We start from the raw sequence: 17,093 nt of genomic DNA, 5'->3' as shown, positions 1-17,093 counted from the left end.
AAAGCCTACACCGGCGGGAGAAGCGGAGCGGCGGATAAAGCCCTTTTGGAGGTTTTCTCTGACATAGGCCTCCATTGCCTCAGTCTCGGCTGGGGATAACGGATACACTCTGCCCCGTGGGGGTACGGTGCCAGGAAGCAGGTCAATAGGGCAATCATAGGGACGGTGAGAAAGCAAGGATTCAGCCTCCTTCTTATCAAACACGTCAGCATATTCCTGGTATTGCGGAGGTAGGGTGGTGGTATCCAAGGAGACGATTTTCACTATGCATGGTTGAGGGAACATGCAGGAGGAGCACCGCCAGGAAGCGATCTCACGGGTAGACCAATCGATGTCAGGGTTATGCAGCTGCAGCCAAGGGTAGCCCAAGACAATGGGGGCAGGCGGAGAAGTTATCACATGGAGTGTTATTGTCTCTGTATGGAGAACCCCTACTCTGAGATGAAGTGGGGTAGTTTCGTGGGTCACCGCTGCAGGTTGAAGAGGTCGACCATCGATGGCCTCCACGAAGATCGGGGAGATTTTCTCCTGCAAGGGTATATTGTGGAGCCTGCAGAAGTCATGGTCAATAAAGTTTCCTGCAGCTCCAGAGTCTATAAGGGCTGGAGCCAGAATTGTGCTCTCCTGAACAGTGAGAGATGTAGGCACGAAAATACGAGGCGACCGGTCATGGGGAAAGGCAGCAGAAAGGCCTAGAGGAGGTACCCCAACCCTCTTTAGGCCTTGTAGTTTCCCGGCTTCACAGGGCAGGAACGCACATAATATCCTCGTTTGCCACAGTACATACAGAGGTCCTGTTGGCGCCAGAGGGATCTCTCCTCCTCGGAGAGATGTGTGGAGCCAATCTGCATGGGCTCCTCAGGCAGAAGAGAAGCAGAGTCAGAAGAAGCCGGACGTGGCGCAAAACGCACTGGAGCCCTCCTTTGGCGATCTCGCTGTACCTGGCGTTCCCGGAGGCGCAGATCAATGTGGCCAATGTAGGCGATGAGTTCTTCCAAGTCCGTGGGCAGGTCCCGGGCAGCCACCTCATCTTTTAGGCGGTCAGATAGGCCATTAGTGAAGGCAGCAACCAAGGCGTCGTTGTTCCATGCCACTTCTGCAGCCAGGGTACGGAATTCAATGGCATAGTCAGATAAGCTGCGTGTACCCTGACGCAGTGAGAAGAGACTTGATGAGGCAATATGGCCACGACCTGGCCTGTCAAATACTTGACGGAAAGTGGTTACAAAGTCAGTATAATCGATGACCACTGGAGTATTGCGTTCCCAAAGAGGAGTTGCCCAGGCCAGAGCCCTGTCAGTGAGTAGGGAGATGACATACCCCACACGGGCTCTATCGGAAGGAAACAAGTAGGGAGACATCTCGAAGTGAATCCACGACAGGTAGCAGGATCTCCTCCATATCTGGGAGGAGGCGGTAAATGGAGGGTATGAAGACCTGGGTCAGCAGGTGGTGGAACAGCAACAGGTGCAGCAGCAGGCACAGGAGGAGGACCACCAGCTGGATCAGTCCTCGCCAGGAGTGTTTGCAAAGCCTGAGCAAACTGGTCCATGCGAAGATCCAGACTTTCAATACGGGCTTCACAGGTAGACATCTTCTGGCCAATCTCCGCGGGGTCCATGGTGACCCTTGGTACTGTAACGATTGGATGAGGAGGACCCCGAATGGCGGAGTGAGCCAGGCAAACAGGAACCAGGAGTAGCCAGGAGAGCTGGAACCGAGAATCAGGTCTGGTAACCGGTAAAGCAGGAAGCCGAATCAAATCCAGAAGAGTAGTCAAACAAGCTGAGCCAATACCAACAATCAGAGAACAGGAGCAAAGTCAGCAAGCTGGGTCAAACGAAGAAATAGTTACAGCAAGTCGCACAGGAAAACCACAGAATACACCAACCAAGGGTGACCCAGAAGAGGAAGTCCAGGTTTAAATAGGGACAGGTGGAGGTGTGTCCTGCATTAAGAAGGTCACCCGAGGTTATAAGAACACGTTACAGATGTAACATGTAATATTATGTTTTGACCACACGCTGGCGCTGTGCTACCTGCTTGCCGACCGGGTAGCGGTGGTACTCGCTGCCCGGGAAGCCGGCCGAGGAGGAATCGTCGCGGGACAGGCCACGGCGCGGGACCGGAGAGGCAGGTAAGTCCTTACACGCATGACTGGAGACACCTAAGAGAAGACTAAGAAAGTTAAAGCAGTGGTAGGAGGTAAGTAAATTGGTAGGCTTTCTTGAAGAGGTTTAGAGATTTTCTAAAGCACTTGAGACTAGGGGAGAGTTTGCTGAACTGCGTAGGGTGCTGCATAGGATCGGTCCAAAAAAGTGCGGGGACCATTCTATTATCTGCTTAGTTTAAGCTATTTGACATAGGAGAGGTGTATTTTAGTGTTTGTATTTGAACAAATGCTTAACTACTGGTACTTTTTTGTAAAACAAATCTAGAAACTCTAAATTTAATTATTTCTTGTATTACTTTGAACTGTGCCCTTGCCACAGGTGGCTGGTACAAAGGTCCCCGACGCTTCAGACTAACTGCAAATATGATGATTCTTAACAGCTGCCTGGAAACCTTTACACTAACTCATGGTAGGTGACTTTGGGATTCTTTTTGTGCTCAAAGCTGGAATGATATATAAAGTCAGCATTCCAGGCCCCAAGAAAGCAACTGCGGTTCATGGAAAAAGAGTCATTGTATTACCTTACCTTTAACACATTGCATAAGAAGTGCAACAACAAAGGTTGTACATAGTAAAAGAACCTTGTACATTGCTGGTATCTTTAATATTTCTGCCCAGATCTATTGTTCTTAATTACTGTTAATTTGTGCTTTAGTAATACACATGTGCTACCAGCCAGGTGTGGATCCAGAGCCTCACCTTGGGAGGAGCACTAACACTAACAGACACCCAGACACCCAGAAATGCACGCTAACAAACACATACACAGATAATCAGCACTAAAACACACATCCAGACACTCACACCAACACAATTAGACAATCAACACACAGATACCTTCCCTGGCTGTCAGAGATCAGAGTTCTCTGATCTCTGACAGTCGGGGAAGGTCTGTGCGACGGACGCAGACAACCCCCGCTGCTAGCCACACCTCCTTCCGGCTGCAGCGGACGTTGTCTACGCGGATCATGTAGACGTCAACCCGCTGCCCCGGCAATACAGCAGGAAGCACCGGTAAGTGTGTGTGTGGGGGGGTGTTAAATGGGGAAGTGTTAAATGGGGGAGGGGGGACAGGAGGATCCAGGTCCCCTGCAGCGGTGCGGGGGATCTGGATCTTAGTCTCATAAACAGACCTCTATTTGAGGTCTGATTAGAAGACGACCCCGATTAGAAGACGAGGGGTATTTTTCAGAGCATTTGCTCTGAAAAAAACCTCGTCTTATAATCGAGCAAATACGGTAATTATTAAAAAATTATTTTGTGCAATAAAAATAAGAAACAACAATAAAAACAATTAAATTAGATTGAACATATAATGGGATCAGCCATGCATATTTGCCTATTATTTTTTTTAAACATTTATGTCTATGTTTGTGTCTTCTTCTCATTTGCTTTATGTTTTATTGCATGCAATAGGACTATGATTACACACCCTTTTGCAAAGAAATGTCTTATGTAATTAGAAGAACAAAATAAAAAATATATATATATATATTGCCTTTCAAAGTGGTAGGCATGTTGTGTAAATCGAATTATACAAACCTCCATCAAATCCATTTTAATTTCAGGATGTAATGCAATAAAATAGGAAAAATCCCAAGGAGGGGGGAACACTTTTGCAAGGCACTGTATTTACATACTAACATACCCACACATACATGCTAACGTAGCCAGCCAAAGATACATGTTCACACACGCACACAAATATACCCAGACACAAGCACACCTACCCAGACAAAGACACATGGTCACACACTAACATATCCAGGCACACACAAACATACCCAAAGACACATTTTTACACACACACTAACACACCCAGACATATACACACTACCATACCCAAACAGACACACATACATACCAAGACACACACAAGAAGGAGTGGGTCTTACACCACCTTGTTCCGAAGTAGAAAAGGATGTCATCATTAACAATGTTGATGACGACAATGACCTGGATTTAGAAATTTGGGAAATGGAAACTCTTAGAAGCAGCACATGCCCAATTCCTAATCCGTTGTACCCATGCAGAGCAGCACTAGGTTCACCAGAGCAGCAGCTATGAAGAACTGATGCTACCTCTTACTACTGACCCTCTAATTTATTGGGACCAGAAAACTGTTATCTGGCCTGCCCTCTCCTTGGTGAACCAGTAAGGTACTTTCATGGTAAACCACCAGCAAGAGGGTTTTTTCACTGACGGCAACATACTCAACCCCCACAGAACACAGCTCTCCCGCACCTCAGGGAGCAGATGGCTTCCTGGAAAGTCAATCTACCCAAATTAGGTTACCCAGCGCTCAATATTCACAGTGAGTGAGGTTCTAATGCTGCTGATCTATTTCCTTCATTAATTAATCTGTCCTGTACCATGTGGCTGTATGTGTCTATCTACCAGTGCCCTACTACTGTTGCTTCTCTACATGCTTCTTTACTCTGGGGGATCATTTATTTTAACACTTTATAATATTGGGAAAAATCACTCCTGTACCATCTGGATGTGCCTGTCTGCCATTGCCTGTCCAGTGCCCTACTGCTGCTACTCCTTCGTAACTGTGTTATAAAAGTAACTTATCCGACATAACATGAAATGACTTGACACTCTTAACCATCTATAACAGCAACTCATCTATCCATGAAAAACTGACATGCTATTGAGTTTGGCAATTCAAACCTCAAGTTTGGTTGAGTTGCTGTCAAGTTCAGAAAGTCTGCTGTAATGTTAGGGACCAGAAACCAGATGGACTGAATCAGGAGTACAGAGATCAGTGAAGTAAGGATACGAATGCCAGGAATCAGGAGCCAGGAGGGTAGTCAGAGGAAGCCAGACACAACGGGATGCACTTGGTAGCAGGAAGCAAAACACAAGGGCAAATCCAGGCTGCAGGCTTATATAGGTCAGAGCAAGGTGGAGCTTCAAAGAACCGCCCACAATCAACGGTGAAAAGACAGAGAGCTCACAACACTAGACCAACTGTGACATGCACATGATAATTGTTGAGTTATTTGCCAGGTCTGTGAGTAGAGCTGGTCATAAAACTTAGTGGTCAGGTCTTTCATGCAACTCATTTGAGTTAGTTGTCTCAAGTCTTTTGAATTTAGTGTGTTCTTGTTCTACACACTTCCTCTTGTGAAACTGAGGTGATTTTGTTAAAATTTACCGAAGCAAAAAGTTCAGAATTTTGGTCGAACATTCGTAGGTCCACATTCACTAACACTCTCTCATACACTCTCTAAATGTTTCTCTACCTTTTCTGCCTACCATTTCCGCTTCTGCAGACCACTTCCGCTTCTGCATCTTCTACTGCATCTTCTTCTCTATCTTATTCTGCTTCTGCATCTTCTTCAATCTTTTATATTCTATTTTCAATCCTTAATCTTCTCTCATTGTGTACATCTCTGCGGACATAACTCGGCAACTTCTGCCAAAATGGTGTCACTGATCCCTCCATGTGGGAAGAAGACACCACTGAAAGCACCAACTGAGGGCAATTTGGCAGTGTTTGCGGTGACGTCCTCTCCCGATCCCCCAACTGGGGTAGAGGATGTCACTGCAAGCGCTGACACAGTGCCCTCAGTTTACGCCTGTGAGACATACCTCCCCAAGCCCATTTTGGACAAAATGTCATTTTGCCCTCCTATTCTGCACTGGCCAGGGGACCCACGCCAAAGCTGTGACAAAACAAAAACAGGCATATCCCAATGCTAGAGAGAAAACAGAACTCCTTACCGCAGCATAATACAAATAACAAACATTCATAATTTATTCAAGCCATGCCATGGTACAGGTGGCAGGCAACAGTTGTCACCTAGCTGCTGCTCCAAGGGAAAAAGTAGAAAGTCACTTCGTCCCTTAATTTAACCCTTTGGCTGCACCATTCCATTCTTCCCAACTTCTACCCTCGGCGAATCAGGACATCGGAGGGTGGAACTTGGGAAGTAGAATGTCACTGAAACTGGCAGCACTACTGTTTATGTGCACAATTCTGCCAATGCGTAGTATGCATTTTCTGATCGTGACCACGTAATTGCAGTCCTTAATCCCGCTGTATCACATCTTCACCCATTCATGACCTACTACTTCAAAAAAAAGATGATATATAGCTTTTCCAGCTAACTCACACATTGCAGTGCAACTTGAGTGTGGCACAAAGGGAAGTAATAGATGAAGCAATTGCACAGACAGAAGTTAAATACATAAACCACTCTCAAAACACTTAGCCATGGCTGGTTTACAGCTGAGTATTATGACACTTTACAAGTGCAAAATAATGGCAAGTAGACTGTAAATAAATCTTACCTTCTCTACTAACTCATCATAAAATTCATTTGTGAGAGGCAAAAACTCAGTAACAAGATTACTTGTTGCCATGGTTGTAGCATCAAAATAAACTCCAGGTGACAAAATGCTGCTAAGGCTCAAGAAGTTTACAGCTCCAGATAGGTTACTTATCCTTAATGACACAGACCGCTCATATTCCACAAGCAAATTATAAACATTTATTAGGTATACGTTTTTAGCATCTGGAATTGCTCCCATCCCATTCTGCTGAATGCAGTTTGTTCCAATTAGCTCTCATAGGGAAAATTCTACTGTCCTGACCTGCAGTTGAGAACTGCTCACAGTGCAAATTAGCCAAATATCCCCAGCAGCTACAGGCGGGTACCGTGTGTGTATACAGTGTGTGTACAGATGTGTAATGTTTCTATGTGTGTAGTTTTTTACTATGTGTGTCCGTTCTCTGTGTGCATACTGTGAGTGTCTCTTTTAAAATAACTACAATTAAGATGCAGGCCCCTACAATATAAAATACACATCAAAAAAAGCAGTAGCTAAAATAAATTTAAATGTGGAGATTTTCATAATTCATTAATATCACCTATGTTTTAGAGGAGGTTTAGGCTAATGAACCAGATTCTTGTGCAAATTACCCTAAAATAGGGTAATGACCAAGTTTTCCAAATTTCTTAAATTAATTCGAAATGCTTCCTTAATATTGGCTTCTCATATTAACATGATTCTTGGGACCACATACAGAAAATTGGCATGGCATATGTTAAGACAAATATATCTGTAACAAATTAAAATTGCTGCAGATTTTAAGCCATTAAAACAGATCGGACACTTTACCCAATCCTACATTTAACAGTTGTATACATCAGATAAATATTGTGATTGTGTTTACAGTTTAAATTTTGTCACTGGTAACACAGCTTCATGTCATTGTTTACTGTTTCATTTATGTGCTGCATACTATGTCTAATCAGGATGTTGTTGTCTTTCTATTCCCAGATGTGCCAGAGAAGCTAGCACTTTATTTTCTTTGTGGAGTATCTACAGGTTTAGTTATTCTGATATTAATATTTACCCCAAAAGTAATGTTGCTTCGGGACATGAAAGGGGTTTTTTTTGATACTCAAAATGATGATGAGCAAGTGAATGGAGAATTAAAAATGGTGGCGCTTAGAATAAGAGATGATGGGAATAATGAAGATAGCTCTTCTGAATCCTCCTTCTTACGAATCGGCAACAACTATAACTACTCTGACAACATATTCAGCCCTGAGTTAACTGCTGCATTGGAAGGTGTGAAAGAAGTTAAGGGCCAGGAGACTAGTGATATTTGGCTGCACAAAGAAAACAATCTTTATGCTACCAATGATATCACAGAGACCAACTAGTAGTTCATGGATCTAACAATTGATATGTATTCATTTCTTTACTTACATATGTAGTTCACCATATTTTATCATTACTATTGTTCTAGCATACTGTATTTGTGCATCCCATACTGACAATTAAAAAAACAATGCAAATTGTTAATTCACTGTGACTAGAACTTGCTAAATCACTCATGGTTGAAAATTCAAGAATCCTCTTTTCCATCAGCACTTGGTATCCTGTAGCATTTTCTAAATGTGAATATGAATTCAGCATGATAAACCAGAATCAAGGTAAAATAAGACGCTTAAACAAATACAGTTTCAAGTATATACATTTTTTGCATGATCAACCTCATCAGCAATTATTTTTTTCTATCAATTTATATTGCTCTACAACAAAGGTCTTATATTTTACTTATGGAAATCAAATAGAATAAGTTATATGGATTTTTAGCAAGAAAACAGTCTAAATGATAGAATGCAGGTATTATGGACTCGCTCAGGTGAAAACAAGAAAACACGTAAAGAAAAACTCTTAAGTTACAAATGGCATGTTTGAGAATCCAAAATATATGATGTTTTCTATCCTCAGACACAATTGCTGTTAATGTTAGCAGGGCCGCCCCAAGACAAAATGTCGCCTGGGGCGAAGTTTAAAATGCCGGCACCGAGACCGAACAGGGAGACTCGCCGCAGAGGAGAGAGAGAGGGGCGCCGAGCGGGTACAGAGAACTTGGTAACCGAAAACCACTCGGCACCCCTCTCTCTCTCTTCCGCTTAAAAAAAAAAAAAGTGACAGGCGGCACTTCAAAAGTGCCGCCTGGAGCAGTTGCCCCACTCGGCTCCATTGTCGGGCCGGCCCTGAACGTTAGTACATTTGCGCATAACTATACAAAACAGAACACATTCATTTTGTATCAGAATTTTAAAAGGGGTAAACTAGCGACAGGGTCATGGGCGGCCAAGGCTCATTGGTGCACGGGGTGAAGGCTGGCACGTCTGGTGAAATCCAGACAAGCTACTGTTGCTCAAATTGCTGAAAAAGTTAATCCTGCTTGTGACAGAACCCTCCATCACTGGGGCCCCTGGAGAGGCCTGAGAGCCAGCCTCCTCCCTATCGACTATGGGCCCAGGCCTTGTAGAGACTTCTGTGTGTGAATACAGGGGTTCAGTTTCTGCTGATGTTCCCCATGTTTTAGCACTCAGTGTCTCAAAACTGTAACGTCAGCTGGACATCCTGTGGTAGGAAGAAGGCTGATTGTCTTAGCATTGTTAATTGTATAGGTGTGAAGTGTTTCCCCTGTTATTGTGGGAGTTAGCCATTGTCTTAAGACCCCCTGTAGGTATGACTAGGTGTCACTGCTGCATACCTAATTATCAATTACATAACAGGTAGTTGTTACTCCTGTGAGCTCCTGTTATCCCTGTGTCCTGGCCATTGTCAAGCCAATTATATGTCTATCGTCATTCCACGTCTACGTCCCCAGTTAATGTAATTATTTATGTCTCGTGTCATCCTGTCCTTCCCCTGGATATTGTGTTGCAGGATTTGAAATAATTACTTCCTTCCTGACATGGTAATTAGATCATGTGATATTTGTCTTGCCCCTTTTCTACTTGTGTATATATAACTCTGTATTTGGCTTTAATAAATGAGTCCTGTTTTCACCTCAACATGAGTCTTGCCTGATGTTTGGGGTGGGCTGTAGCCACGCTGTGTAGCTAAGCTTCGGATAGCCACAGTGCCAATGCAGCTTCGGTGCAGCGACGTCCCCTCTTCTATCTACAACGCTGGTTCTGCCCAATGCTGAAGGGGTTACTTGTTGGTGTCCCGTCAGGCGGAAGCAACATTTGGCGGGAGTACCCAGTCGGGGTACAGCTCGGTCCCGTCACACTGCTTCTGATACAAAAGGTGCCAGAACACACAGTGCATTGCAGTTTGTTGCAGAGTGGGGGTGCGTAGCCACAGACCAGTCAGGGTGCCCATGCGGACCCCTGCCCACTACCGAAAGCACCTACCATGGGAATGTGAGCATAAGAACCGGACCACAGAGCAATTGAAGAAGGATGCCCAGGTGTGTATGCTTCTCTAACCTGGAGAACACAGGGCACCAGGATGTATCCATGGAGGTCCCATCTCGTAACTTACAGAAAGATCTGCTGCTAACGTCTTGGTACCAGATACCACAGCACACCTTCAGAGGTCTAGTGGACCACACCCATAACTCACAAAATTTAAAGTCACATAACAAGATGAGAGCATGGGAAAGCGTCTGGTTTTATGAGCAGAACGTGTATTAGTACTGAGAGCACGTCACCAGATCACATAGCTGATTTAATCTGATGTAAAAATGTGGTCTGGTTCAACACTGAGTATTAAATATGACTGGTAAGCAAAACTGGTTATTATTATTATTATTTTAAATAGAGCGAATCAAGAAGAAGTTATGGTATATCACACAGTAGTAAAAGTGCCACATTTAGAGATGGACAGCTAGTACCACACTAGTATTGTTCAAACGCAGGAACCAGGTAAAGTAAGCTAAAGATGGCATTAATGCGTAAGTACGTACGGGTCCCTAAAGAAGTGAGCCTTGAAGGATCTATTTTTTTTTTTTTTTTTTTTATTTTTTTTTGAAAGCAATGTTTACACTTTAATACACAATAATGCAGACATTACCAGAAACACTGAAAACGCTTTAAGAGGATCAATCCAGAATCTGCTGATTTCTGGTGACCCCTTGTTGGCTTATCATACAAATTTTTGAAAAAAACACAATTCAAATGTCCTACATTTGCAAAAAAAAAAAATCAGAATTACTTACATATATATATAGGTCTATTCACTATTAAACTAAATTGTCAGTCAAGTTAAGGGTTAAGTCAACTGGCCAGTCGACTCACTAATCTGTGAGATGTTTGCAAGGGCATGTGAGTGCCTGTGACTTTACATTTTGCAAGTTACAGATAAGGGCATGTGAGTTCAATGTGAACTTGCTTTTCGATGTCTGTATCCCACAAAATAACCCCTGCTATGGTAAACAAAATTGAAATGGGTGAACCAGGACGCCTATTAACCAATAGGGGGTTATGGTTGCCCCTAGTCTTCTCTATCCCTGTGAGGATTCGAGTGATGGGTAAGTAAATAATTCTTGGGGGTGTATATGTCCGGTCAAAATCTAAAAAAAAACACTATGGAAGGCACATCTGTGCCTCCCATCACTGCCCATCCTGTTCCCAGTTGGATGGGAGGGTTAAATTGTAAGTAATGCCCCTTAGAACATCATGTAGCTCCTGGAAATAACATCATATCACGGCACCCTGCAATGAAATATACAGAAAAAGCAAACAAATTCAATCTAATCTATATAAGCATTGGGGATTCCGTCACACTAAATGGCCATATATTGCTTAGTGTGCCACTTATAATTAAGGGAATTATGTTCAGGTGTAATTGACTACCTCAGTTAGTATATGGCTAACATAGTAAGCATTAACTATTCCTCTTATTTTGTCCTACTGTGTTATAGAATGTTAATATTTTTTTCGATTCAAAAGATTTTTATTGACAGCCAGACACAGCATATACCAACACATATGGAAATAAAGCATAGTGAAACAAGAGCCGTGTCCGGACGTCATTTTTCGTTTTTGCAACGGAGACGTAAATGTTGTACAAAGCATATGGAATCAATAGGTGACTGATACAAAACCAGCAACATAAGCGCAAAGGGGCCATATGCCCCCGGATGGAGGAGTCACGTGGGCAGATACCCCAAGCAGCAGTGGGCGAAGCCGCCAAAAGGCGAGCAGTAGAGTAGGGGCGGTGCAGGTGGCAGGGAAGCACACCGCTGGGGCGGGGGCAGAATGACCTCACAATAGTACCAAACTATAGTGGGCAAACATAAAGTTGAAGGATCTATTTTTAAGGACTAAAGACAGGGAAAACATAGGCCACGGCTTTTCAGAGGATGAAGCAGCCCCTGACAAATCCTGCCTTGTGTCAAGGGTTCAGGCTGGTGGTGGTATAATGGTGTGGGGGACATTTTCTTGGCACACTATTGGGCCCCTTAGTACCAGCTGAGCATCATTTAAACATGAAAGCCTACCTGAGTATTGTTGCTGACCATGTCAATCCCTTTATGACCACAGTATACCCATCTCCTGATGGCTACTTCCAGCAGGATAATGCACCATGTCACAAAGCTCACATCATCTCAAACTGGTTTCTTGAACACGACTATGAGTTCATTGTACTCCTATGGCCTCCACAGTCACCAGATCTTGTGGATGTGCAGCCGACAAATCTGCAGCAACTGCGTGATGCCATCATGTCCACATGGACAGAATCTCTGAATGTTTCCAGCACCTTGTAGGAAGTATGTCAGGAAGAATGAAGGCTGTTCTGAAAGCAAAAACTCGGTACTAACAAGGTGTACGTAATAAAGTGGCCAGTGAGTGCAAAAGAATAAAGAGCAGGAGATATATAAAAAGAAGAGAGATAAAGATAAACAAGAAAGGGGTGAAAGGGGAGAGGTAATGAGATAAAGAGAAAGCAGGGAGATAGTGATAAAGAGGAGGAGCTATAAAGAGAAAATGGAGAAGTGAGATAAAAAAGGAGAGATGAGGAGAAAGAGATAATAAAAAAGAGGAGGGGAGATAAAAAGAAAGGGAAAAGATAGAGAATGGGTAAGGTAAAGAGAAAGAGGAGGAGAGATAAAAAAGGACAAGAGAAAATAAAGAGATAAAGAGGAAGGAAAAAAAAGAAATGGTAGGGAGATAAAGAGAACAAAAAAAGAATGGGGAGATATAGAAAGGAGACATAAAGACAAAAAAGAGGAGAGATAATGAGAATCATGCAATCTGGGTGCTAAGGCAAATCCTATGTATGTAATATGGTTGTTGGGTAAGTCCTCTGGATGCAATTTCGGTGCTGGGGCAAATACAGGGTTTTCATGTCTTATTCAATTCATCTATACATGAAATTCTGTGTTGTTTATGTAATGTATACCTGAACTACATAGTGGATGAAAGAGAGAGACATGGCACAGTGAAGGGGGGGGGACAAAGGGACTCTGTGGGTGATGACTGGGAGAGGGCACAAGCCAAAAGTTGACAGTTTGCCAAGTGGCGTAGTGTACAGTGAGAACAAAAGAGGTCCTAGAAGTAATCCTTGGGGTACACCATCTGAGAGTGGAAAGGCAGAGGAAGTGTTACTGGAAAGTAAGATGCAGAAGGTGCATTCATAAGGACATGAACCATGAGAGAGCGGTGTCACGAAGACCAAGATCATGAAGAATTTGAAGGAAAAGAGGTTGGCCCACAGGCGAACATGAAAACAAACCACGAACATGGTGGTGGCAAAATGCTAACAAAGACACACGACACGAAGAATCTTCGTCTTCGTTTACTAATCTCTCTGGTCCCTTCTCCATCTAGCCTACCTTATCTACATAGCATTGCAGGGGTTAATGGGAGTGAAAATCAGAAGGTTCGCGTCAGGAGTTAAAGACCTTTAACTTTTGGAGTAGGGAGACAGGACCAGTTCCCCATCAGGAGTTAAAGGGCCAGGAGAGAGACTCTATTGGTCACAAGCAGGGGCCTCCTCTGGCATAGCCTGCTGCCGAGCCCCCTGCTGGCGCCAATAGAGTCGCTCGTATAGACTTTTAAAATCCTGGTGCTACAACTTGGCCGTGGGAGACCATGGCCTCCCGGGCTCCAGGAGTTAAAGCTCCACACGAGCGACTCTATTGGTCGTTCGTACGCACCTTTAACTCTTGGAGTGGGGAGACCAGTGGTCCACAGTGTATAAATGTCTGTGCTGTTCCCAATAAACTCAGATCTGTTTGTACCCTACACTAAGTCTTGACTAGTGCTTGTGTGAACACAAAGGGTTAATCCCTTGAGCAACTGAGCTTTTAGCAGCAAGGAAGATGTCTACGGTGGGGCTACTCAGTCGAAGTACGGGTATGCGTCACACTCAAGAGCAGATGTGAGGGTGGAGTTATAGAGAGACGTAGCTAGGTTATAACATGAGAGAGGACAGGGAGCTAAGATTTCTGGTCAGGTAAGGTTGTTTGGAGGGAAGGGTAACAGGCAAGGATAGAGAGCAGCACAGTGTCACAACTTACCTCTCCGGAGAATCCATGTCAGGGCGCCGTTCCTCACATTTGCGGCATAGCAGCAAAACTAGTGTAGCTGCTTCTAGCCACATGTCTCCTAGCAACCTGCGTGTGAGTCATAGGAGGGGGCGTGCCCAGGCTGGGAGATGACTGGGGGTGTTGCTGCCTGAGCAATTGCCTGTGCAGTTCCGGGGGCGTGGCTTGGCGTGGCTCCTAATTTAAAAAGCCTGCTGGTCTGCTGCACTTTACCCTTGTGTGGTCTTTGAGTCTGACGTGCTGCTAGCTGCGCCTACTTTGTTTACTACTCCGTGTACCGAATCCTGGCTTGTCTGACTTACTCCTCTGTGTACCGAATCCTGGCTTGTCTGAGTAACTCCTCCGTGTATTGAATCCTGGCTTGTCTGACTAACTCCTCCGTGTACCGAATCCTGGCTTGTCTGAGTAACTCCTCCGTGTACCGAATCCTGGCTTGTCTGAGTAACTCCTCCGTGTACCGAATCCTGGCTTGATTTCTTCACTCCGTTTTGCAGTTCCGGTGCTACCTTCTCTGTCCATGCTACTGCCATCTACTCCCCAGAGACTGCCTTAATTATTTTGCCTATACCCTGTCCTCTGGCTGCTCAATATCTCTTCGGCCCTGGGTGTTCCCTTTGGGTCTTCCCATTCGGTATCTCCCAGGGTGAAGTTGCGGTTCTTCAAGTTTCGGGGTATAGGTACGTGACACACAGGATATGGTTGTCAGAGTGGGGGAAAGGGGTTTTAGACAAGTTAGTAAGTAAACACATGCTAGCAGGGGAGGGCTGGCATACACGGTGATCATACATGGGATGCCTGAAGCCACAATTTAGTGCCACTAATCCTTTTGAATAAAATATGCAGATCGAAATAGAGTAAATAACACAAAACCTTTACTTTTCCTCTTACTGATTTCTGGGCCTGGAAAGTTTGTCCTCTGAAGTGACTACAAATTCAGGAGGGCGTTTTATCTCTGGATAACTAAAAAATGTATTTGTCCAATTTATTCCTACAGAAATTAAAGTGCCAGGAAACAGATGGCCATATACACACTAGGACAGGCCCCGCCACACGACACCCAAACACACACACCAGGACAGGCTCTGCCACAATGACACCAGAACACACACGACAGGACAGGCTCTGCCACACCAACACCCAAACACACACACCAGGGCAGGCTCTGCCACACCCAAACACACACCAGGACAGGCTCTGCCACACAAACAGGGGTAATCTACATGAAGCACATCCCGTCTTCAAAGGGACGGGACGAAGAGCCTCACCGAGCCATATATATATATATATATATATATATATATATATATATATATATATATATATGGATATTCTCTCCTGTAAGGAAAAAGTAATTTTCTGAACATAGAAATTCTATTGTGTTTCAATCATTGCTGCATGCAGTAAGCTCAGCAACACCTGGGGCAGAGCAATGACGTAAGACGCACCAGTGGGCGTAGCGTGCGAGTGGTGGTGTTTAGCGGAGATGTGACTCCATCATGACGCGGATGAATGCTGAGACTACCTAACGCAGCAGAAAAGAGAGAAGGGGATAAGTATCAGGGACCTTTTCTGAATTTTACTTGAAAAATATTTTACTCATTTATAAAAACTGCTGAATAGATTCTACTATTTAATACCAGAATAGTGCCTGTGGCCCTTATAAGTATATTACAATAAACCAAGGTAATAAGGTTATATGGATGCTCCAGTAAGTTCAGATGCAGGGAGTCCCAATATCATATATATATATATATATGATATTGGGACTCCCTGCATATATAACCAAAAAGGTGTGTGGAAGCAATTTTGCGAGATGGGAGGAAGCTGCATAGATGCACACAACATAGAGACTGTCTGGAGGGATGCTCTTATGGTGAAGCTATAACGTGCCGGCAGTGGAGGTTGTTTACGCTCGCCGGTGAACGCCTGCGCGGTAAGCTTTAACAATCCTCCTTACCAGTGCAGACTCCCGGAGTCCCGGGTGTCTTGCGGGGGACATCTATTCAAGGCAGAACGGTATACAACTTCCGGTGCTGGCACTTCCGGCAACGGAAGTTGTATACCGTTCTGCGTAGAATAGATGTCCCCCGCCGGCCCCGCAAGACACCGGGGACTCCGGGAGTCTGCACTGGTAAGTCTAGGGGAGGGGGGCACATCTCGGGGGGGCAGAGTGGCAGCATATCTCGGGGGGGGACACAGAGTGGCAGCATGTCTCGTTGGGGCACACAGAGTGGCAGCATGTCTCGGGGGGGGGGCAGAGTGGCAGCATATCTATTACACTTTAAATTACATTTTTTCCTTTAAAAAAGCACCTATACTCGAGCCAGTACGGTATGTCACAGAGCTGGATAGTCCGACCGACTACCTCCACTGACTTGTGCTCCCTTAGCCTGGGACAACACACTCTTTCCACAGTTTCCCAGTCTCTAGCCGAGATTCAGTGTAGGGTATAAACAAAATTTTTACACACATGTAACCGCCCCCCTAATCTGGGTCACAACCTCCACTATCTATAACTGGCCAAAATCAGTTCCAAGGTTTGGCCGGGCAAAAATGTCTGTAGTGGTAGAACTGGGTGGGGGGCTGACTTATACAACATAGTAGTGCACAAACTAAAACAATGGCGGTCACTCCCTGGTTGCATATCCTGGCTGTCTGCCAAAGATAATGATGAGATGATATACATCTAAGGGTTGACACATAAGCGGTCAGGCCTCTCCAGTGACCCCAGTGATGGAGGGTTCCGTCACAACATATATGATGATATTTGGGACTCCCTACATCTGCATTTACTAGAGCACCCATATAAGGTCATATTACCTTGGTTTATTCTAATTCACTTATAAGAGGCACAGCCACGTTATGGTTTTGTTTTAAGACAATTGTGAAGTTTGTCTGTGTTTTTTATGCACTTTATATCATTTGTGTTTATATTGGTTTCACTGCGCATCACCTACTTCTGTATTTTTTTTTAATTCTACTATTTGTCCTGACTTTAGAAATATCCAATGCTTTTCTGTTTTTTTTTTTGCATGTTATGGGGCAATAAGTACAATAACGTTTTGGTATTTCAAAACCATTTTTTCCACATCTGGT

The 17,093-nt window shown here is 44.3% G+C and overlaps 1 protein-coding gene across 1 annotated transcript in view; it reads left to right on the top strand.

The window, feature by feature from the left end:
• LOC128503833 (protein eva-1 homolog C-like) overlaps window positions 1-8,065 on the top strand; it is a 29,637-nt gene extending 21,572 nt beyond the window's left edge. Inside the window, exons 7-8 of the mRNA XM_053474029.1 lie at window positions 2,493-2,582; window positions 7,469-8,065. Coding sequence (XP_053330004.1) covers window positions 2,493-2,582; window positions 7,469-7,857 — 479 coding nt within the window. The 3' untranslated portion in view covers window positions 7,858-8,065. The remainder of the gene's footprint in view (window positions 1-2,492; window positions 2,583-7,468) is intronic.
• The last annotated feature ends 9,028 nt before the right edge of the window (window positions 8,066-17,093 follow it).

This window comes from Spea bombifrons, chromosome 8 (assembly GCF_027358695.1).
Source record: "Spea bombifrons isolate aSpeBom1 chromosome 8, aSpeBom1.2.pri, whole genome shotgun sequence".
In the NCBI taxonomy this organism is placed as follows: Eukaryota; Metazoa; Chordata; class Amphibia; order Anura; family Pelobatidae; genus Spea; species Spea bombifrons.
This window is presented reverse-complemented; position numbering and strand designations above follow the sequence as displayed.